Source organism: Protopterus annectens, chromosome 1.part0 (genome assembly GCF_019279795.1).
Source record: "Protopterus annectens isolate FY-2018-M chromosome 1.part0, PAN1.0, whole genome shotgun sequence".
In the NCBI taxonomy this organism is placed as follows: Eukaryota; Metazoa; Chordata; order Ceratodontiformes; family Protopteridae; genus Protopterus; species Protopterus annectens.
Genome location: NC_056725.1, coordinates 513,867,767 through 513,892,494, shown reverse-complemented (window position 1 = coordinate 513,892,494; position 24,728 = coordinate 513,867,767). Strand labels below are relative to the sequence as shown.

General features: G+C 43.7%; 1 protein-coding gene across 3 annotated transcripts in view; it reads left to right on the top strand.

The window, feature by feature from the left end:
- Nucleotides 1-24,728, top strand: part of TJAP1 (tight junction associated protein 1) — a 1,031,177-nt gene that overhangs the window by 261,568 nt on the left and 744,881 nt on the right. For all 3 annotated transcript variants that reach the window (XM_044061070.1, XM_044061061.1, XM_044061052.1), the window contains exon 3: nucleotides 18,755-18,918. In XM_044061070.1, coding sequence (XP_043917005.1) covers nucleotides 18,781-18,918 — 138 coding nt within the window. In that variant the 5' untranslated portion in view covers nucleotides 18,755-18,780. The remainder of the gene's footprint in view (nucleotides 1-18,754; nucleotides 18,919-24,728) is intronic.

Below are 24,728 nucleotides of genomic sequence, written 5' to 3'. Positions count from 1 at the left end.
TCTTCTACAACCTATGTGGTGTATTTGCTTGTAGATGAAGGTAAAGTTTATATTGATGCATGTGTGTGTATACACGTGTGTGTATACACACACACACACACACACATATATATATATATATATATATATATATATATATATATATTTTTTTTTTTTTTGCTACCTTTTTGGAGGCACCTGACATCTGGGGCAAGAAAAACTAAAGAAAATGGCATCTGCTGCTTGTTTTATACCACTGACGACCTGACGTCATGGAAGAGGAGACAGCAACCGATGCAGGACCCAAGACTTTGTAATTCAGGCCGACTGATGGCAACCTGCCAGCAGATTACCCAAATGTAATGACTGCAACAGTGAATACACTCGAACATCTACATTTATGGTAAGTGTACACAACTGTACTTTCCTGAAGGTCTTCGGGAAGGGCCCATCTTCTACCTGGGTGTCCCTCCGTGCTGACAAGCTGGTGGGGCTCATTACTGGCAGGGGGTTGGAAGGAGCCAGCTACAGTGGAACTGGTACCCAGAAAGGCAGACAAATTCCTCAGACCCCCTGAAAAATAAACCCTTTTGGAGTAAGAGCATCCCTGTTGATGCCATCATGGTGGCCGCCGCTACTAAGAAGGAACTAGCAGAGCACAGCTCCTCGGTCCATCCCCCGAATAGAGTCTTGGGCGATTGACCATTTCAGAAAGAGCTTCTTTGCCTCAGCTACTTTTGGACTGAGGGAAACCAACTACATGGCACATTTTACCCAGCTTCAGAGGGATTTGGTGTCGGAACTTACCACTTCCCTTACAGAGTTGCTGCCTCCAGAGTCTCTTAAATTCATCTCTCCTAAGTTGTCTACTCTGGCTTCTGTGGCTAATGCTTCGATGTGATTGATCTCCAACACAGCAGAGGCCACCTGTTGAGCAGCTGGCACAGTTATTGCCATTAGATGGCATACCTGGCTTTGCCTTTGCAGGTTTGTGGAGCCCTTCAAAGCATCTCTTAATGCTCCCTTCAGCAGTTCAACCTTGTTCGGATCTTCCTTCAAGGAGCCATTGCTCTGCAGAGAGCAGGAGGGAAAGATTCTGTCTGCAGTGGGAATCAAGTTTTCTAATTCCCAATGATCTTTTTCTAAGACAGAGATGGTAAGAAACTTCAGTTCTGCAGGACTCTGTCCTTCTTCCAGGATGCTTCACAAGAATCCTCTTCCACAGGCCGGGTTAGGGGATTCAATGATAGACGCCACCTTAGAGGCAGAGGGAGTCCGTAGAATCAGTGCTCCTGGGAACCTTTCTCAGAGAAATCTCTTCAGGGCTCCTGAAGCGCTGCCTGACTGTCCTGCCTTGGAGGCATTGGGGGACGATTCTCCCTTCACACACTAGCCTAGAGAAATATCACCTCAGATCAGCGGATCTCAAGGATGCGTACTATCACATCAAGATCAGCAGACGCTCCAGGAGACACCTGCATTTTCGATTAGGAGCCAGTCACTACCAGATCCCAGCCCTGCCCTTTGGACTCACCACAGCCCCTTGGGTGTTTACCAAATGTTTGGCAGTGGTGGCAGCTCATCTCTGGCTGCAAGGTTTCCAGGTCTTTCAGTACCTGGATGATTGGCCCCTCATGACCCCCACGAGGCATCAGTTGTCACTAGCCACCCATTATACCCGCAATCTCTTTCAGGATCTTTGCATCACAATCAACCTGCCCAAATCAATTCTTTCACCGTGCAAAACTTGGAGTTTATCTGGGTTCATCTGGACATAATGTCAAAGATTGCAGTGCACTACTCCTATGGTAGAGTTCATCTTATTTGGGATCAAGTCTCTCAGTTACTGGTTCTGTAACACCCAGCAACGCATCTAATTCTGCAAACTTTAGGTTCGAAGGCAGCTATCCTCCAGTTAGTGCCACTCACCAGGTATCACATGCGGGTTCTACAGTGGACCCTGGCAGTCCAGTGGTCCACGCAGGTTCATCCTTTGTCCATGCCCATCAGGATGACTCAGGTGTGCAGGAATCACCTTGGCTGGTGGCTTCAGTCTCTAACTCTAGGTAGACCCTTTTGTCTTCCCCCGCCCAAGGCCACTGTGACCACGGATGCCTCCCTGTTGGGGTGGGGCATTTTCAGGGCAGGATGGTTTAAGGCTCGTAGTCCCCCACAGAAACACAATTTCACATAAACATCCTGGAGATGAGAGCAGTCCTCCTAATGTTGCAAGCCTTTCAGGAGTGCCGTCCTCTTGGGAATATAGCAATTCAAACAGATAAACATGGCAGTTGTCTGGTACATCAGCAAGCAGAGGGTAACACTGTCTTATCCGCTGTGCAGAGAGACCATGAGAGTGTGTGAATGGACAATGTCTTCCAGGTGCTTTCTTCTTGCAACTCACATTCCTGACAGTTCCAGTGTGCTGGCAGACAAACTCAGCAGGTCTGTCTTGAGTCCCTATGAGTGGTCCCTGAATCCTTCAGTAACACGTCAGATATTCAACTGTTGGGGTCAACCATGTTGCTCTGTTTGCCTCCCCAGTCAACCACAAATGCAGCAACTGCTTTGCCCTGATCCCCCGACAGGGGAGTTATGTAAGGACGTTCTGGTTCACAGTTGGCCAACGGGACTCCTCTATGGTGACTCCTCTAATTCCTAGGGTCTTGCAGAAGGCTTGTAGCCTGAAGACCCCTCTCATCCTCATTGCCCCCTTGTGGCCTCGTCAAGCACGGTTCTCCCTTCGGTCTCGTCTGAAGTATCCAACATGGATATTGGATCCCGTTCCAGATCTTATTTCCCACCCCTGGGAGCTTCCCCTTCCCAACCTCCAGATGCTTTGTCTAATCACTTGGCTCCTTCAATTCTTGTGATCCATTTGCAGTCCAGGCTCCCCTCTCCGGTGAGGAATATTACCTTGGCATTCCAGAAGTCATCTACGAAGAAGGTATATTTCAGTAACCGGAAAAGATTTTCTATTTGGGCCAGGCAGCGTCATTTGGATCCTTTTTTGGCCCCGATTCCTGATATTTTATTGTTCTTGGCTCCTCTTTTTTAGGAGGGAGATTAAGCTTCAGTTGGCAGCCATCTCTAATTAGCATTTGAATAATCATCTCACCTTTTCTTCTAAACTACTCAAAGCCTTTCTCAAAGGCCTGTTTTTTCTTAGACCTCCTATCAAAGATCCTTCCCCACCATGGGATTTAACTCTGGTATTGCAGTCTTTTGACACAAAAGCCCTTTGAAGAGGCCGCATCTTGTGATTTTGACTTTGTCTTGGAAGATGGCATTTTTACTAGCCATTACTTCTGCCAAGAGGGTTTCTGAGTTGCAGGCTCTCAACATTAAGCCCCCTTTTTATGGTTTTCCACAAGGATAGGCGATCCCTCAAGACAAATCCTTCATTTGTTCCAAAGGTGGCTTCTGAAGCTAACCTCAACCAATCTATCCAGCTACCAGTTTTCTTCCCTAATTATTCCAATAAGGGGAGAAATATACTTTACATTGTTTAGATGTCCAAAGGCAACAACGATTTTATCTTAAGAGAACTGATGAATTTTGGAAGTCAGACCAGCCTTTTTCGGCCCAGAAAAGGTCTGCCAGTTTCTAAGGTAACTATTTCCAAATGGATTGCCAGCTGTATTTTCTACATTTATGACAGGAGACAAATGGAGCTATCTAGACCAGTCAAAGCCCACTCCACTAGATCTGTGGCTATGTCTTTGGCCTTCTTGGCTAAACGTAGAATGAGATTTGTGCTGCTGCTACTTGGTCTAATCCTCACACCTTTGTTTTGCACTATGTTAGACTTGGTGTCTAGGAACAGGGCTTCCTTTGATTTCTCTGTGCTCTGGCATATCCTTCCCTGAGGCCACCTAGGATTCATAGTAGCTGGGGACTCTGACCCATCCGTGATGAATAATGACATGGATAGCATCAGATAGTTATGTATTTAACCATAACTTCGTATCTGTGCTGTCCAGTGTCATTATTTTTCACATTCCCGCCCTCTTTCTCCCTGCCTTCTGGAGATCTGTTAGATATGGAGTGATGCTTTTTCTTAGTTAATCTGGCAGGCAGTGCTGCCTTTTCTTTATCCAGCAAACTCGACCTGAGGGTTACAAATCGGCAGGGGATTATGGGAAGGGGAGGAGCTTGAGCTCTGGATCTGTCCATTAGTTGCTGGCTGGGATCTGAGGTCAGATCCAAGACCCATCCGTGATGAATAATGACGCTGGATGGCACAGATTCCAAGTTATGGTAAGTACATAAACTGTTTTTTTTTTTTTTTTTTTTTTTTATATTGTCTCTATAATTTATTTAAACTGCAGAAGTTTTTGTTTTATATTTGAAGATTGTAAAATTATTGCTCTTAAAATGTTTTGTGATAATTTGGAGCTTTTCTCCCTGGGTCTCTGCTGAAAATGGGCTTCTATCTAGTTAAACTTTCCCAGTAACCAAATGTCAATAAATAAATTCTGTGATTGGGCTGGGTACCCAGTCACTTACATTCTTCCCTTCCTTTTTACTCCTTCATGATAGCCCCTTCCTCATTTTTACTTTCTGGAGAAAGACAACATTGGGGTCCTTTTAGGTTTGTTTACTATTCCGTGGGCATAAGTTATCTGCGCCACTCACGGCCTGGTCTCAGCCCACTGTTGGAGCCAAAAGAAGCAAGAAAGTACTAAAGATGGCATAAGCAAGCATTCCTCTCACACCACAGATGTGTTAAGGTCCATATCCATATGGTCATAGTACAAGGGGAAGAGCTGTGGAAGTCTGTTCAGACGTCAAACTTTCAGTAGCAGAAATCTCACATTTTAAAATAACTGCAACATCGATCATATTCAGACACCCGCAATTATCATAAGTTACTAACTTAACTGTAATTTCTTTTTCAACCGTTACACCTGCAGCCCATAAAAAATGTCATATGGCAGGCCCCGGTGCATTTTACCTTACAGTTTTAAAAGCTTGTGACACTTCCATTTGCATTCCTCTTGCATGTATTAACCTCTTTCTTTCCACCTGCTGTTTCCTCTCAGTTGGGAAAACCGCATTAGTCTTCCCTTTGTCAAAGTCATCCTCTTTACCATTATAGCAGATCACCAGCCCACTAGTGTTTTACCAAAAGCATGTGTTGAGAAACCATCCAGGCAGCTTGCTGAATTGCTAAGAACTTGCAGCTCATGTCAACATGAATTTAGACAGGACAGCATCATCCTTCACAGTGCTGCTATTGCAAACCAATGTAATTTACTCTGAGCTGAAGGAACAGGCCCTTACAGGTACCATGTTTGGGGGATATATTTGGCTGTTTTTCTGATATTGATATTAACTTCTAGAAGGCTTGAGTTTTTTCATGCGGTATAATGTCTAAACTGGTTAAGTACTTATTTTTATTGTGTGGGCTAGGAGCATGTTTGATTAGTTTTGTATGTGAAATGCGTGTTCTTGTATTCATTTGTCCCAGTGAAGCCCGATGTAGAGGGAGAATGCATGACTTGATCTTATGATCCCGTTTAGCAGTTATGTTATCTTGAGCAACTGTTTACATATTTCTACACTGATCAAACTTGCAGATATAGTTATTTTCCTCCCAGATTTTTTCTGATTATCATCCCACAATGTGTGCATTATAGCTGTTGTGTAGTCAGTCCTGTATGTCTGTCCTCTGGCTCTTTCCGAGTAGCAGGACTAGCTGTTGGTTTCTTTGGCCTGCAACATTGGGACTCCATTGCAGCTCCTAAGACCGCCCCTTTAAAGCAGGCCTAAGCTTTCATGAATCATCATTTCCATATAGCCTGTTTTTATATATGGAGCATGCTTATTATTCTCTGAAATCAGCAAAAAGATAACCTTGTTATGCAGCTTTTTGCCATTAGAAATGTGCATAGCCAGCTTTGTTACTCATGTTTGATACCGGTTATAATCTGGTTTCATGTGCAGCACACACAGCAGTCACCACAGGAAAGCCATGTAGTGTGTTTTGGTAGTTTTAAAAGACATAATACACTTTAAGCTGCTACACAAAAGGTATGGCATTGTAAAGTGTCTAGAAGCTACTAAGCTGTAAAATACTATGCAGTACTACACTTTGTTCTCCTTCTGAAGGTTGTACATTGGGGCAGGCTAAAGGCTCACATGCTACTAAAATATTATGATTGGGTCTACATTCCTATTTATTAATATTTTCCACAGATGATTTAAGGATTTCACCTCTCTAGCTTCACTTGTGAGATGGATTTCTTGAGTCTACATGTTTCTGAACCACATTAACACATTGGTTTTGGGTTTTGATCGGAAGTCTTCTATAAAGCTAAGTACCCCGTTGGGGAAATTTTTTTCTTGCCTCAGACCAATGTCAGAAAAAGTTAATAATTGTATTTCTTGTGGGAAGCAAATACTTCATAAGGATTTTCATTCTTACTGTATTCCATGCCTAGGCCCCAGACCATGACGTCACTAGTTGTCGGTTTTGTGCTAGATTTAACAAACACACTATTAAACGTCAGTTTGATTTTGCTCGCCATTATTTTGGGCGAAGGTTCAATTACACCATGCTGTCGGAACAACCGACGACCGGAATTCATAAAAAGCGCAAAGACAAAGATAAGGAAAGGCTTCCGAGGTCCCTAACTGACTCTCTTCTATGCCAGTCGCCCTTTCACCGGTTTTCAGTGAGGCGCTTTCGCAGCCCCTGACACCCGCTACCTCAGAACCACAGGCGCGTCCGACTCCCACGTGGAGGGGCCTAGGCCTCTGGAGCCTCAAGGTGTTGGGCCAACGGAGATTAACCCTTCAGATGGGTCCGTAGCTGCTGAGCAGGCATTGGCTTCTGAGGGTGTTTTCAGGCCTACTCAACTTACCATTACAACTACAGCCAAGACTAAGCCTACACTAAAGACAAAGAAGCAAGTACAGCATTCACCTGGACAGGCCTCCATGCCTGAAAAACAGATGCTCAAGATGGCCGAAGACTTGATAACTTTGATCAGGGGTTCCCATCCCCCTCCTGATAAAAGGGCCTAGGCAAGATACAGACTATGATTTCTCTGACCAGGTTTCAGTATATTCTGATTCCTCTTCAGTCCAGGGATATTCTTTAACCCCCTATGAGGATTCTGATGCTGAAGAATCAATTCCTTTAGCCTCTCCTCTTGAGGATTACTGTTTTGGGGAAACTTTACATACCATGAGGGAGCATTTCCATTGGGATGGCAAGGATTACTCAGAATCCAAGAAAAGGCTCGGAGACTTTCTTTTGCTGCCTCAGCACAGGCCCTTGCTATTCCGCCAGTGTTGGACATTGTGGATGATGTGTTCTCTGAATCTAGTTTAAACCCTGATTCTTTACCCCCAGCTCCAGTCAAGCCAGACAGATACTACAGAGTACCTGACTCTCACAAATTTCTTTATAAAAACCCTGTTGCAGACCCAGAAACTATTTCCCAGGGTCCCAAAGGGGTTAAGGCTTCCACGGCTAAGAATCCAGTTCCCTCGGATAGGGACTCTAGAGCATTAGACAGATGGGGAAAGAAAGTTTATACCTCTGCAACTTTAGCAGTGAGAGCTCTGAATTGCCAGTTTCACATGCTTAAGTATCAACAATAGTTACTGTCTCAATTAAAACAGAAAATGAGTATAAATGCAGAACAACCTGACTATAAGGAAATGCAGGATTTATTGCATGCAGCTGAACAAGTGGAAAAGCATACTTTGCAATATGGTTTTGATTCATTAGAAGCTTCTTGTAGAGCAGCAGTTACAGGATCTGTGATTTGAAGGCATGCTTGGTTAAAATAACAAAGTTTACCAGATCATGTTAAGGCAAAATTACTGGATGCTCCTTTGCAGCAAGATAATTTATGTGGTATTAAGGCAGAAGAGGTCCCTAACTGACTCTCTTCTATCAGATAGCCTAGTATGAACCTATGAACCTATGAACCTATGGAGGATAAGGCAAAATCTTTGCAAACAGTAAAGGATTTCTTACAGGTACAGCCACCATGATTTAGCAGAAATTGGCCTACTAAGAATTGGTCCTTTCCAGTGTCAGACAGGCCACAAAGAGGCAGATACAGATGCCCAAGAGGCAGATCTCAGCCACAAGGTTCTTACAGACCATGCCAGTGGGGTGCTTCAAACCCAAACCAAGGTGAGGATAAGTCACAACCTTACAGGAAACGGTCCCAATGACTTCCCCCTTCCAATGCCAAACTCTTACCTTTTGGCAGCTCCCTTAGGGGGGAAACTAGCACTTTTTTCTCAAAACTGGCAAGCAATCACCCAAGACAAATGGGTGCTGAATATTGTGTCTCAAGTTTACAGGTACCACTTTCACACTTTTCCAAGGCTAAAAGGAATGCCAGACCTGCCACAAAATCAATGGGCAGAGGCACAAAAACAAATTACAGCTCTTGTGGACATGAGAGCTATTCAAAACGTACCACAGCAGGAAAAAGGACAAGGATTTTACTCAAGACTCTTCCTGGTACCCAGAAAGGACAAAGCCTGGAGACCCATTCTGGACCTTTCCACTTTAAATACTTACCTGGATGTTCCAAAATTCAAAATGCTGACACTACAACAGCTCCTTCCCATGTTGGGCAACGAAGCTTGGCTTGTTACTTTGGACCTCAAAGAGGCATACCTGCATGTCCCTATCAGACAAAATTGCAGAAGATACCTCAGATTCATAGCTGGTTCAATACACTACCAATTCTCTGCACTGCCCTTTGGCTTATCTACTGCGCCCAGGGTCTTTACCAAGTGCCTGGCACCAGTAATTGCATTTTGCAGACAAAAAGGAATTCAGATATATCCATATCTGGACGACTGCCTGATTCAAGCAGAGAGCAAGGACATTCTTCTACAGCATCTGGCGTTCGTAAAAAGATTAAGTTGCCTAGGGTACACAGTAAACGAAAAGAAATCAAAACTAGTGCCCTCACAAGAGATAATATTCCTGGGTGCCAGCTTAAATACAACGGCCCAGATGGCTCATCTCACGCCAGACAAACGAGGACAACTGACTCAGTATTTTCAATTGATAGCAGCAAAGTCCCAACTCCCTGCAAGAAAAATCCTGCAGGCCTTGGGATTCATGGCATCCTGCATTCTACTAATTCCATATACAAGAACTGCATATGAGGAAATTACAGTGGTACCTAAAAAGTGTTTGGTCTCAACATTCTCACAGTTTGGAGACAGTAATACCTCTAATTCCCAGCCAACAACAGGAGTTTCGCTGGTGGGAACAGGCATGTCACCTCAACAAGGGTCAGCCTTTCACTCTTCCCACAGCCAGGCAGATTATAACAACAGATGCCTCGGATTACGCCTGGGGAGCACACATGGCAGGAAAATGTATTCAGGGCAAATGGACCACAGAACAAATGCCTCTTCACATCAATCAAAAAGAGATGTTGGCTGTACAAAATGCCCTAACAGCTTTCAAGGACCTTCTGCATCCAGGACAATTATTAATAAGGACAGACAACACCACAGTGATGTTGTACATAAACCAGCAAGGGGGCAGTCATTCTTACCCCCTATGCAGGCAAGCCATGACTTTGTGGAACACGGCTATAACTTATCAAGTACATCTGCAAGCACAATTCCTGCCAGGAAAGATAAAATACACTGGCAGATGACCTAAGCAGAAACATCATGGATCCTCACGAGTGGAAATTAAATCCACAGGTTTTCAGCATGGCAATGCAAAAATGGGGGTGCCCGGACATAGATCTCTTTGCCTCCCCACTGAATTGCCAACTACAAAAATTCTGCACAAGAACTTATCACACACAAGCATGGAAAGTGGATGCTCTTTCATTCAGCTGGAAAAACCTAAGCTTTTATGCCTTCCCACCACTGCCTCTCCTTTCAAAGGTACTCCTAAAAGCCAGACAAGACAAACCACAGATGATTCGGATTGCTCCAGACTGGCCACGCCAGCACTGGTACCCAATCTTAAACAACTTAACAAGGTCCATCTTGGATTTTGCCTCAAATTCCACACTTTCTGGCTCAGCAAAACAATCGGATACTGCACAGTCAGCTCAAAACTTTAAACCTGGCTGCATGGAAGATTCAATAGCCAAACAGACAACTTATCTGTCTAAAGCTGTTATGGATGTCATTTTGGAAGCCAGGAGGCCTAGCACCAGGAAATCTTATTCAGAAAAGTGGAAGAGATTCTGTGCCTGGAACCAGTCTCTAAACCTTGATCCTCTGGTCCCTAACATTCCTCAGATACTACAATACTTGACTGAGATGCTGGACAAAGGACTGTCCTTCTCATCCATTAAGATTCACGCTTCTGCCATCTCGGCTCATTACAACACAGATCTCCTATTTTTTCTCACCCTTTGCTAAAGCAGTACCTCGGAGGGGCTAAAAACATAAGACCGCCCTGGAGAGCACCAACACCAACTTGGGACCTCAATTTCATTTTGGAAAAGCTCACTTTGCCTCCTTTTGAACAAGCCAATTCAGCAGAGTTAAAATATATATCATGGAAAACTGCTCTGCATCTGGCAATGACCTCAGCATGAAGAGTCTCAGAACTGCAGGTACTAATGGCAGTGGAGCCTTTCATCATTTTCCACCAAGACAGGATTTCTTTAAGAACAAACCCTTTATGCCTAAGGTGGTATCCAGTGTGGCTCTTAACCAAACCATTCACTTGCCAACCTTTTATCCAAATCCCCAGAATAAAGGGGAGAGACTTCTACATTCCTTGGACATACACAGGCAGTTACGCTTCTACTTGGACAAAACAAAAGCTTTCAGAAAAACTGAACAATTGTTTGTATTATATGCTGCAGGATCTCGGGGAAAGGCTATTTCAAAGCAGACCATTTCAAAGTGGATAGGACACTGTATCCGGTTCTGCTACACACAGCATGGGAAACCTGTACCATCTAATTAGACCACATTCCACTAGGGCAACTGCCACTTCTACTGCCTACCTTAGAGGAGTACCTACCAAAGATATCTTGGAAGCTGCAACATGGTGTTCAGTGCACACCTTTACCAAGCATTACCATTTACCTCTTTATTCTAGATCCAGAGCTGGCTTTGCCACTGCAGTGCTGCAGGGCCTCATAGCCACACCAAATCCTCTATAGAGCCAGCCACCCAAACTCAGCTTTGGGATTCTACACAAGTGTAATGACTGCAGCAGTGAAACACGATGAACATAGTACAGTTTTGTACCTACCATAAATGTAGATGTTCTAGTGTCTTCACTGCTGCAGTCCAGGTTACCCACCCGCCAGCCCCTCTTTCTTATCTGGGACTAACCTATACTACTTTTGTGGTGTATTTGCTGGTTAATGAAGGTTTCATTTTTATCTTTTTTGTATGTTTGCTGCCAGGTTTCATGTCATCCAGAAAAGGAAAGTGTAGGTGTGGATGTCAGATCTGTCATAAGGACGCCCATGACCTGTGTCTGTTTTGCCTAGGGCCCAACTGCGACCATAAGGCTGGTGCCATTTGTCAAGCGTTCATCCCAAAGACCCTTCGCAGCCGTTTGCACGCCCTTAACATCTTTCTAGAGAACCAGTGACTCAAACGTGTGTCCCATGCGATGGAAGGGCCATCTGGTCATACCACCAAGCCACCGATAAATAAGGCCAAAGTTTCAAGGCCTGAGACTACTGCACCTCTCCCACCCAATGTTTCCCCTGTGGCCGAGGTACGCCTGGAGGAAAGTATAGAACCAGTTGACTCTGGTATAGTGGGTACTGTTTCGGAGGCAACACAACCTAGCTCAGAAAGCACGTCCGTGGAGGTTATGCAGACGTCTGGTGGAAATGAGGGTGGACCTCTGCTCGCTGCTAGTGAGGCTCTCCTTAGGTCCTATGCCCTCTAGGCCTGTCTCTTCTTTAAAAAAGAAACAGCAAACTAAGCATGTCACTTCACATCCTGAGAGCATGCCTGATTTCTCCCAAGGCTTGTTTAATGTCTTTATGGCCCTTAGGCCTTTCTTGCCTGCTTCTCCCACAGCTGCCCCTCCTGCTGTCAGCCCTAGGCCCCAGATTGCTGAACCTCCTACCTTAGAGGCTGAAGACTCCAGATTTCCTCTTCTGAGGATTCTCCGTCTTCTACTTCTCAGATGCATTCGGCTGTAGGTTATGCCTCCCCAGAGGAGGATGCTGCTGAGGGGTACTCCCCTGGGGAAAACCTGACCTTTGGAGAAACAGTCTCTCAGATGAAAGAATTTTTTTAAATGGGACTCCACAGACATGATTGAAGCCCAAATGAGATATTATGAACTCCTACAAATGGATATCCCTGCACCTTCTGCAGTCCCCCAGTCCTGCCAGCCTTTTTAGATGCCTTTTCTGCAGCTTCTAAAAATCCTGAGCTCCATCCCTCTGCTCCTAGAAGTCCTGACAGATTTTACAAGGTCCCAGAAGGGGCAGAATTTCTAATTGTGTGCTGCTGCAGATCCTGGTACCATTTCTGTCTCTGCAGACAAACCTTCCAGACTGCTACCCTCTACCTCAGTTCTTCCTTCTGACAAGGACAACAAAACTATGGAGGGAATTGGCAAGAAGGTGTGTGTACTTCAGCAGCTTTGGCCTTTAAGGTCATCAACTACCAGACACATAGATCCAAGTACTCTCTGGCCATTTTATCTCAGGCATCTAAGCTTTTGGATGGGCTCCCTGATTTGGCTACAGTGTCGCAAATTTCCAGTGTGATCTCCTTGTTCTCACAAGTGACAAGACACTCAATTAAATGCAGTTATGATGCTGCAGAGGCCTCTGCCAGATCTGCAGCCTCTGCCTCAGTGCTCAGAAGTTACTCTTGGTTGAGGGTGCAACCCCTTCCTGACTGTCAGGCTAAACTTCTTGATGTCCCCCCCCCCCCCCAAGTAACCCACCTTGTTTGGCACCCAAGTGGCAGAATTTTTCAAAACCTTTCAACAGAAGGGCAATGAACTACAGGACTTGAAACATTTGTTTATGTTACCAGTTCCCAAATTTCACAGAAATTGCCCTGCTAAGAGACAATTTATTAAAAAACGTTCTGCTGCTCTTCCTGCTAGGGGCAAAAAGAGTTCCAGAAAGCAACAGCCACCTTCTAGGCCTACCCAGAAACCTCCGTTTCAGGACAAGTCAGGTAGTGTGCGACTACCTGGCTTCTCTTCCTCCCCTTCCAGGCCCTATACCCCTCTCCCAGAGACTCTCTCACTGTCTCCCATTCTGGGAAAGCATCACCTCAGACAGGTGGGTCCTGTCTATCATAGAAAAAGCTTATTTCATGACTTGGGTCATTTCTCCTTTTTTCAGGGGCATCCCTCATCCACCAAAGGACCAGCTGCCCCCTATTCCAACCACTCTTCTCTCTCAAGGGACTATCCAGTCAGTCCCTGCATCAGAAAAGGGAAAGAGCTTTTACTCAAGACTTTTCCTGGTCCCGAGAAAGGATGGTCCATGGAGACCCATATTAGATCTCTTGCACCTCAACCTTTTTCTTCAAATGCCCACCTTTCGCATGCTCACCCTTCAAACTCTTTTCCCGCTGTTAATACCGCAGGGATTTCTCACCACCTTGGACATCAGAGATGCTTACCTGCATATCCCCAGCAGGCCCAAATACAGGAAGTACTTTCACTTCTCTGTGGGCTCCTCATATTTTCAGTTGTCTGCTTTGCCATTTGGACACTCTACTGCTCCAAGGATATTCACCAAGTGTTTGGCTCCAGTGGTAGCCTTATTGCACAGTCTTAGGGATACAGATTGTCCCATACCTGGACGACGACCTGGTCCAGGCAGACTGTTACAGTACCCTCCAGAACCATCTCCAGACTTTCCCAAATCCAACCTAAACCCCTCCCAGGACCAGGTCTTCCTGGGGTGCAGAATCAGAATGGATGTTATGATGGCATTTCTCCCACTCCAAAAGGTGGAAGTCTAAAGGAATACCTCTTGTCTGTCATCCACACCGCAGCATTGACAGCAAGAGAATACCTCTGCCTCTTGGGTTATGTGGCTTCTACAGTTTCCATGTTGCCACTGGCATGACTCCACTTGAGAAAACTTCAGTGGTATCTGAGGTCCACATGGACCAACACGCCCACCCTTTGGACCACACCATTCTCTTCCTACCATGCCTCAGGACAGAGATCTTTGGTGGGTGGATCAAGTCTCTCTGAATCCAGGACTTCATTTGCAACCCCTAACTCCATTGCAGGAAATGTACACAGATGCTTCAGACCTGGGCTGGGGAGCTGATATATGGGCAGCTTGAAGGTGCAAGGCACATGGACCCGGCCCCTCCAAGAAGGAACACATCAACATCAGAAAGATGAGGGCTGTCATCTTTGCTCTGAAGGCCTTCCAACATGTTCTGAAGCAAGGATCCCTGAAGTTTTTCACAGACAACATTAATGTTCTTTGGTATGTGAACAGATGGGGGAACAAGATCATACTTGCTGTGCAGACTTGCACTCCAGGCCTGGGAATTGGCCATCCAGCATGGAGTAACTCTTCAGGCTGTCTATCCCCTCAGCTCAGAACACACAGGCAGACATACTGAGCAAATCCATGTCACAATCCCACGAATGGATGCTACACAGGGATGTGTTTCTGGATGTAGTCCACAGGTTGGGTATACCACAAATAGATCTGTTTGCCTCCTCTCTGAACAGGCAACTTTCACAGCACTGTACCAAGGCTCCCAGCCCCCTAACGAGGGCAACGGATGCCTTCTCTGTCTCTTGGAAGTGGATGTTTCTGTACGCATCCCTCCCCGCACTCCTACAGAAAGTCCTGATGAAAATTCAGCAGGAGAATCCAAAAATCTTGCTGGTGACCCCCCCCTTTTTGGCCAAGACAGCACTGGTTCCCCCTCCTTCTGCATTTAGGCAGGGGCTGTCATCACAAGTTACCTCAGAGTGGACCTACTCAGAACAAGAGATCCCTAATCCATTCCCACTTTGAATCACTGAACCTAACTCTGTGGGTGATAGTGTTTTGATCCCTTTCAGACACCTTTACTCTAAGGATGTGCTAAATGTCCTGCAGGAGGTCAGGAAACCCAATACTGGGAGATCCTGTCTGTCCAAGTGGAAAAGGTTCTCCATTTGGTGTCTAAAAAGACAGCTAGATTCATTTCAAGTAGAGGTCACCTTGATGGTGCTGTCTTGTCTGTGTGAATTGTTGCAAGCAGGGTTGGCATATTCCACTGTTAGGCCCACCTTGTTCCTATTTCTGCATGTTTGCCTCTAGACCCCCCCCCCCACTGGCTTCTAGACTTCAGGTGAAGTTATTCCTGAAAGGAGTTCTACACCCCCCCCTCCCCCCAGGAGGTCAGTTCCACCACCTTGGGACCTGAACTATGTGTTGAATGAGCTCATTGTTGCTCCATTTGAGCCAGCAGCTATAGCCTGTCTAAAGTACTGTACTTGGAAAATTGTGCTTTTGGTGGCCCTAACTTCAGCCAGGAGAGTCTCAGAGCTCCAGGCCCTTGTGGTCACCCCACCTTTTTAAATTTTCCACAAGGATAGAGTTGCCTTACAGACTTAACCCATCTGTTTTGCCTAAGATGGTCAATGAGTTGTCCCTGAACCAATGTATCTACCTCCCTACCTTCTTCCCACAACCCCAGAATGACAGTGAGAGAGAGAGTCCTGCATTCCCTTGATATTCACTTGATGTTCACAGACAACTAAGATTCTACATTGACGAGACCAAATCCATTAGGAGTTTAGAGTAATTGTTTGTCTCCTTTCACCCCAGGGCTCTTGGAAAAGCTGCGACAAAGCAGAATATTTCTACATGGATTTCCAAAGCCATCTATGTTTGCTATACCTACCATGGAAGACAAATAGACTCGAATGTAAAAGCCCATTCCTCTAAGGCCATGGCCTCCTCTGGAGCTTTCATCAAGGGGCTGGGCACTGCCTCCATTCTAGAAGCAGCTACCTGAACATCTGTCCATACCTTCACAAAACACTACAAACTGTATCGCATCTCCAGAACTAGAACAGGGTTTGCTAGGGCAATCCTGCATGGATTTTTGGAAAATAGTTCCAAACCACCCTCTTCTCTTTCCCTTTGAGCTATGGCACTCACCCAAAGGTTATGATTACTGCAACATGAAAATAGAAGGACATATAATAGTTATGTAAAATCTTAACCATAACCATGATGTCCTTCTCTTCCATATTGTGGTGTTCTATCCCACCATCCTTCCCCTATTTAAAAAAAGAATGGGCTTTGCTGGATGAATTAAGGACTTGTGCAGCTGTCCTGGGACTGGGGTCCGACTGGGGCACTCAGTTCCGAGGAAGGTACGTGCAGATGTCACTTATGGCCCACACTTCCTACAGCCAATGTCAGATGTCCCACGTACCTTGCAGTGACTAAAGCTTTTGTATACTGGCCGGGTGTTTGGGTTGCTAAGTGGAGGCTAACCCAAAGCTTATGAATACTGCAACATGGAAGAGAAGGACATCTATGGTTTGTGTAAGATTTTATACAACTATTCTTTATGCCTGAAGATGGGTGATTTGTTTTATAAATGTAATGGGTGGCTGACACTTATTATCTCAAGTATTTCTCCAGAGTTTTTCTGGACTGTGGCAACTCTGGTAACTGCATATTGACAGAGTAGAAGGAGCCACTCACTCAGTATTAGACTGACCATTTGTGGCATTTTATGTAATAAAATTTATTACATTGATAAATGGGATGTGTCCTATGGTTGTTCTGGTACAGAAGTAACATTTTCTATGCTTCACTGCTTGCAACTTCTGTTTAACAGAACAGGAGCTAGAATGTAATTGGCAAGGCCACATTATTGTTTTTTTTGGTGGGGGCACTTTATGCTCTTTACTTCAGTTTGTGGTTTTTCTACAGTGCGACCAATTTCCGCACTGTGTCTATGAGCTCTCCACATCTCCCTCGGACTTAAAAGTATGGGCCAGTCGTGGAACCTAAGGGCACCTTGGAGGTGAAGTCCATCACAATCAGCTAGGGTTTTTTCACTTATTTGGCCTACTCCATTATTCTCCCCCTTCCCCATTGCAATTCCATGACTTCATTTGAGTGGTGGGTGTTGGATGTATTGTTCATCCTCCACTGCAGCAGAGCTATGCCCACTACTTTTTCTTCCTTTTTGGACCCCCCCCCTTCCATCGTGTCATTCCCACTCCAAGAGGGATTGCCAAAGAAAATGCCCATGTAACCACTCATCCCTCCCATGATGCTCAGTCAGTCTCATGAGCTGCTAATCAAACCCAATTACCTGGGCTATAGTCAGGGCTTATATCTCTCTCTACCACTGGAACAGCAGCAGCCAAGAGAATACTTACTGTACTACCTCAAAGAGGTGATGAGCTGGTGTTCATGCTGTAATCCTGATAGCTGGTGGCGGCCATAAGCAGTACAGTCACTGGATAGAGCAGCTTGCTTTGTTGGGGGTGCACATGTTGGCAGTCATCAGTAAGGTACATGCAGAAGCATGTATTTCTTATCAGGCTTGACACTGACACCATTGTATGCAGTGCTGTGCATAAGGAATTTAGATTAGGTTTAAGTGAAATCCTTTACCCCATCTTCCACTTCTCTGTAGCTACAAATTATCATTCTAGTGCTCCACCTCCATTTTTCTTGCCAGCTAACAGTGTTTGTATACAACCTTTTTCCATATGAGGCAAGCAGCAATTGAGCAACTCCAGGGGCAATGCATGGCGAAGGGTAGAAAGTAATGATGTGGACTAGAAAGTTACAATCCCAGGATAATGAAACAAACATGAAACACACAGACTGTGTTCAGATTAAGTTAACTGGTAATGTATTCTATTAGTGAATTTGGTGCTGGCAGATTGAAGTTTAAAGCATGCAGTGTGCAGGTATTAGCCATGTAACGTGTCCAAGCCCTGTGACTTGCTTGGCACTGTCATAAGGCACAGAGCTACTGCTTTCTTTCATTGCACCTTTCCTACGCAGACACTGAAATATAAACTTGAACACTGAAGCCTTTCAGCTTGTGTAATAAATGTGACCCTTATGTAGCATCACAGCTAATAAATAAGGAAAATGGAGCTATTCTTCAAAAATAAAAAGGCAACAACTTTCCATAATTATAGTCATGTGTTTGTGGATGTAGTAGCTCAAGATTTGGCACTGAGGATTTCTTTTTATTTGGTTTGACATTAATGTGTTGATTATATATGTAAATATATAATTTTACTTCAGGATTCACTAAACAATGCAATGCTGGGGGGGGGGGGGTGTGACAAACAACTTCATTGCTTGTGAAACAGCTTAATATTTCACTAACGAACAGCATCATTGCAGATGTCTGCACTGGTTTTACTGTTTTCTTCTTTCTGTTGTCAGAGCTAAAGGGTAATCGATCATTTTGCCTCCGCCAGCCACTATGTTTAGTTTTTTTAGTTTCCTGATCAGAAAGACATATGCTAGTTAATGTTATAGCGTAATCAATGTGTAGCTTAGAGGCATGCTCTTCCCTGTTTCAAATGTATGTCTTTGCAGACAGAGTGAAGTGCTGAAATTGTGCCACTGCTGAGTACTTGAATTAATGCCCTTTTGACAGTTATTAGTAACAACAATCCTTCTGGCTAATGCTACTGTTCAAATGTTACAGCTGCAGCATTGCTTTCCACGTTTGAATCGGTGTCTTCAGTGTCTCAGCCAAGCAGGGGGCATACAGAAAGCCAAAATGTATTTCAGATTTACTCATCCATGTTCTCTGGAATGTTTTGATGTAATTACTTTGCTTTTATTAGGTAAATAAGCCAGGAAATGTACCAGCATGGAGGGGAGGATGACAAACACAGCTCCAGTTAGGAAACCTTACCGAAAAGCACCGCCCCAGCACCGGGAAATGCGGCATGAGCATGCGAGATTTGAGGAAGATGAAGAAGCATCATTACCATCTGAACACTATCAGGTAATTAATAGCAGGAATATTCAGAGTGTCATCCCTTTGTTACAACGTAAATGTTTTGGTTTTGCTGGTCTTGAATCGGCAGGCACAGACAGTTCTGAGATGTCCAACCTGAACTTTTCATCCTCTTGGTCCCTAGAATCCAGCAGTGAAAAAGATATATCAGAAGGCTTTAATTGGGTTGATTTGGAAAGTTTGCCTCCTCCACCTGCCTTCAGTCAGGGGAGCACTCTGTGTAAAAGTAGAAATCAACACACTCACTTTGACTGCACACATTTGACTAGATTCATAAGTAAAAGTGAGGAGACGGTGGCAGTTTCTGCAGATGAAGTAGAGACCTCAGGCCAGTCATTAAAAAGTCGAAGCCTGGAACGTTGTTTAATGTTTAAAGAAACTGCTGAGGTCTTGGCCCCAAGAGAGTCAGGAAGTCAACCTGCACAGCTTCCCCGCAAAGGCATCCTAAAGCAACCCAGTACACTGACTGTATATACAGACAGCTTACGTAGATCCAGGTCTGTGGAAAACTTGCCTCAAAATACCATAATAGGGTGTTATCCTTTATATTGTAGCAGAGAAAAGAAGGAATTGGAGCAAGCAAAGCATACACTGCAATGCATTAATTCACCACACAAAAGGAAGGAGGTTACAGAAGAGAGACAGAAGTTTTCCCAGTTTTTGAATGAGGTTACTTGCAGAGTTCTCAGCCCTTCCAGCCTTCTCTCATTAGGTGCACAGGAAGTAAGGGACTATCAAAGTGAGCACAAATTTTCACCGTCTGCTATAGATTCTGAAGTAGAGGAACAGAGGAAGATACCATCAATGATTTTTCCCAGAGACCTTGTGCATGAGAAACTGAGGGATGTGCCACCTCTTAAGAATAAAATGTTGAATCAGAGCCCTAGAATTGGCAAGAGGAATACCATGAAAACAATTTGCTGTCCCAAACGGGATTTGCAGGCACTGAATGTCAGCCCCAGGACTAACAGGAAACAATTGAGAATAAGCAGAAATAGCCCAGAAAAGCAACATGAGGAAGGGCAGTGGGTAAACCTTTGTAGGTATGGAATGAAACAAAAAGCAGACACTCTTCTCAGAGGGAAGGTTGGGAAAGGTGGTGGTGAGCAGCATTTGGAGGTTTTGGAGGGAGACAGGGCTGATGAAAAGAATGCTCATCTGATGTCTCTGTATGGGAACATGAGCCCTTCGGAAATTGCTGAGAAAGGTCACATTACATTGTGTCCGTTGTCGTCGTCTTTGATTTGGGATCATGAAAAACCATCCTTGGCACTAAAAAGTAATTTTTCCTCAAATCTGTACCAACGCAAGGTAGGTCATGAACTCTGTCATTTGTAATTTGTTTCATTTTGCTGGAGCTTTCAACTTTAAGTTGCTCTCTTTTGTTGCTTTGTATAAGAAAAGACTGCAAATCACTTTCTTAAAAGTGCCAGTAATTGCCTAAAATGGCAGTTGCATAATTTATACTAAAGGAAAGTAATTTTACAGCTCTTATAGCATTAGATTTAAGGACTGCACCATATGAAAGGTATTTTCCCAAGTCAGCTAATACATATATTTTCTTTAAGGTTATACCTTTTGCTGTGTTGTGTATGAAGTACTGCACAAGTCACCTAAACTAAAGGCACATCTCAAAAACTAAGGTAAGCAATTGCTTACCATATTTTTAGCGTGGTAGCCTTTTCTTTTAAGAAAAGCTTAGGCCCTTGCAGCCTGTAATTAGTTCCACCCATCAGTGACTTTACTTTTAGTCATAGCTGTTAAAGTAGCATTGCTTATTTAATTTTGGCGTTGTAAAGTCTTTTTAACCCTGCTGTCAGCTATGAGAGTTATGTTTATGCATAGAACTTACCCACCTGTTAACTTATTTGCAATCAGTTTTTGCTGTAATGCATTCATTCTTTTGAGGCAAGTCTTGTAAAACATTGCATCTGGATTACAGCAGTAAATGTGCTCATTTGTTAGTGAATACTAGATTGTGCAATATTAAAAACAAAATCCCATAGTGTAACATTTACAGCCCGATTTGTTTCGGTGCAGTGCGCAAGAATGTGTGCTAATGCAAGTTTTTTTTAGCTATTAGAAGTACTTTTCATTTTACATTATTTGGAAGGGGTAATTTTTAACTTTTAGCCAAGGGCTAGAGCGCAGACTTGCATGCTTGTATAGCATTGTATATGTTGATTTTTAAGGAAATGGAGTAGTTGATTCAGGAGAACAGAGATCTCTTTAAAGTCATTTCATTTTCAACATTTTTTAAATTGAATAATGTTTCCTTCGGCCAGCCAGTTGCTTCACTTCATGATAACTTTATAGTGAAGTAAGGGTGGGGGGAAATTAACTTGGATAGTCTGTATTTAGCTGTCCTCATATTAACACTGCTGCTGCTAAGAAAGTGTTGGGCTGTGAGCTTTTTAAACATGCATGTGAAGATGCCAGGACTCTTGAGTAGGCAAAACACACACACTAGGCTAGGGTTTTAGGAACCTCTCCGTTTAACTGTTGATTAGTCAGGCGTACCTCTCAACCTCTTGGCAAAAGAAATCTGGACAAAGCCAAAAATAAAAGGAGGGGGAGACAAAGTGCCAAAAATAGGGATGCATTTTAAATATTACTCTTACTATTCTAGCACCTTTCTAGGTTTGTAAGTTTTCATTTGCATGCATTTTCTGAAGGATATGAAGTCTGAAACTCAAATGCTGCTTATTTAATGACTTGAATACTCAATGATTTTTCAGAAGACCACAGACTGTATGAGGAACAAACCAAAAATATGAGGCAAAAATCTGGACAGTTGAGAGGGATGCAAGTCAGGAGGTCACGATGATTTGTGGGTCTTTATCAATAGTTTACAGGTGTATGGGGAGATATCCAGTCTAGGGGAGGATCAGCATTTTAGAGTTCAGCATTGCTCCCCAGACTACACTTGCCTGTGGATGACTAAAGGAGCCAAGGACCTTGTTTGTGTAGATTATCTGGCGTAGCAGTACACATTTTTGAAATACTCCGCAATTTAGTCAGTTGTGATTGCTGCAGGTACTGTGATGGTAAAGAAGGCATCTGAATGACACTACAGAATACCCTCTCTTTTTTTGTGTGGGGGGTGGTGTCTAATTATGTGTCTAATTATTCAACAAATGAAGTGAAGCTTTTCATGTTTGAGAATTGGAACAAAGAATCAGTTTTGAAGCTCATTACCTTCACACAAGAATAAGATATGTAAGCTGTGGAACACATACAAACATAAGAGATGCAATATGCTTTAGGTCTTGAACCTGTGCTTTTCACAGTACTGTTATGATTATACCATCAGTCGAAGCATCATCGTATCTTTAGTATGCATTATCCCAAAGCACTTCACTTTTTCTTTCAAATGCACAGCAACCCTGTTGCAGGTAATTGTTCATTAAAACCACAAAGAAATATAGCAGCATACTACAGAACTTGTACAAGTGAGAAAGAAGTGTTGCAGATGGGAATTAAACTCATGTTTTTCAGAATGCTTTTCACTTTATGCTCCTTATTGAAACAGTGAGGTATCTGAGACCCGTGCTGTACTTGAGTGCACAAGTGCACAACTCCATGGCTGTGCAAGTACTCACTGCAATGGCTTGGTTATATGAGATGTGTACAAGACATTGTCAGGAAGAAATTAATCAGCTGAGTTTTGAACCTAATCCATTTTAATAATGTTATATTTATATCATTAGCTGTGCAACTTCAGCTGCTGAAACCTGTTAACATTCTGTCGCAGGAGAGCAGAATATATTACAGAGCACTTGCACTTGGGTACAAAAATGGCTGGTATGCTAGTAACAGAACTATGGATTTGAGATTGGAATAGTACAAATGATTTTCGATGCACTGCACTGTCAGACAGCAGAACCACAGTGGTGTCACAAAAAGCTTGGTTGGGTTCAAGTTATAGCTGAAACAGTGTCCTATTTATCCCTGTGTATCTTCATGGTATGACTGACAGATGGTTGTATGAATGCAGTGAGAAGTTGCATAGCCATTGCAAAGTGAATATGAGAAATAGTAATCTGCCAAAGGAAAGAGTAGGTCTTGGCACAGTCAGTTACATAACTGCAGCGAAATCTGGAAAAGCCAGTACCTAAATAAAGCCTTTTTCATTCATGTTTTTATAGTTTAAGTCTGCCTTACCTAATTAAGAGTGAGAAAGTTCACTAACACAGATGAAGTAAAAAGAAACCAAAGAAGAATGTCAGCTGTCAGCCCCCACTCCCCTGAGTTGTACACTATCAGTCTCTTGACTCCTATTTTTTTTTTTTTTAATTTCTCCGAATCTTTTGGGTTTCTAATACCATGATGGGAGTGGACCCCATTCCTAAGTCAAAGTACATGAAATTAGTATTGTTTCACTCTTTGCTGTCAGCCAAAAATGCTCTTTGCAGCACCCGCAATGTACCCAGTAATGACTCCTCCTGCAGTTTGTATGGAGTTAGATGCATTGGTAATGTATTTAAATAGGATTGTAGATTTTTTTTTTTTTAAAAAGACCTGTTGCTCCTACTACTATTGGAACTATCTGGCTATCTTCCACATTGCTGCTGTTTCTGCTTGCAAATCCTGATATTTTATGACTGTGTGTGTCTCTGTACGCAGGGCATTGTAGTCACTGGGTGTGAAGATTTTAATGATCAATGCTACTTTTGTCTTCTTTTCTTGGACCACTTTATCTGTTTTTCTAGCATCTATCTTTTGAACTGTTGGTAATGGATGGATCCCATGTGATGTAGACTTCGTCATTTTCTGTGATGCTTTGTGGCTCCCATTTCCAGTGTTTTTCAGCCACTTCAGTACCATGTTTGCACAATCCCCAGTGCAACAGTCTTGCCACATTATTATGCCTTTCAGTATACAGTCTTTCTGCCATTAGTATGTCGCAACCAGCAACAAGGTGTGCAACTGTTTCCAGTTCTGTTTTACAAAGCCTACATTTGTCCGTTTCTCCCACATGTTCAATGGACTTTGTAAACCAACATGTACGTAGCCCACTATCTTGGGTCATCAATATTAACCTTTCATCTCTTGGTTTAAATTCACCTCTTCTTAACCACTCCTGTGTTCATTCCTGATAAACATGAGGTTCTTCCAGACGTTTTCTATACTTACAACTATATTTGTGCTTTTTCCACATTTCTTGCCTTTTCATCTGGTCCTTCACCTTATATTCATTTTGTTTTTTTTTGCATATTCAGTTGCTGCCTAATGTTCTTCGTGTTTCACTGTTGCAGTTGTTACATTTGGGTTATCTGCTTGCAGTAGCCCTCAGTCGGACTGATTAACAAAGTCTTGGGTCTTGCGTCGATTGCTGTCCCTTCTTCCATGACGTCAGGTCTTCAGGGGTATAAAACATGCAGCCGATGCCATTACCCCAGTCTTTCTTGCCGTGCGGTGCCCGAAGCAGAAGCAGTTCGCAAGTGCCGGTCGGGCGACTCCTGAAATTTTCGTTTTCGAGCTTCAGAACCGAAGTCTTCAAGTAAAGCTAAGTACCCCGTTGGGGAAACTTTTTCTTGCTCCCTACCGATGCTAGTAATAGTTAATAATTGCATCACTTGTGGAAAGCAAATACACAAAGATTTTCATTCGTACTGTATTCCTTGCCTAGGCCCTGACCACGACGTACCTTGCTGTCGGTTTTGTGCTTTATTTAATCAGCGCACTGTCCATCGTCTGTATATTTTCTCTTCTAAATATTTTGATGTCCTTCAAGGATGCATCTGCAGTCATAACATATGGGTTGTCCTGCCTCAGGCAGCCCTTCGGTCGGCCGG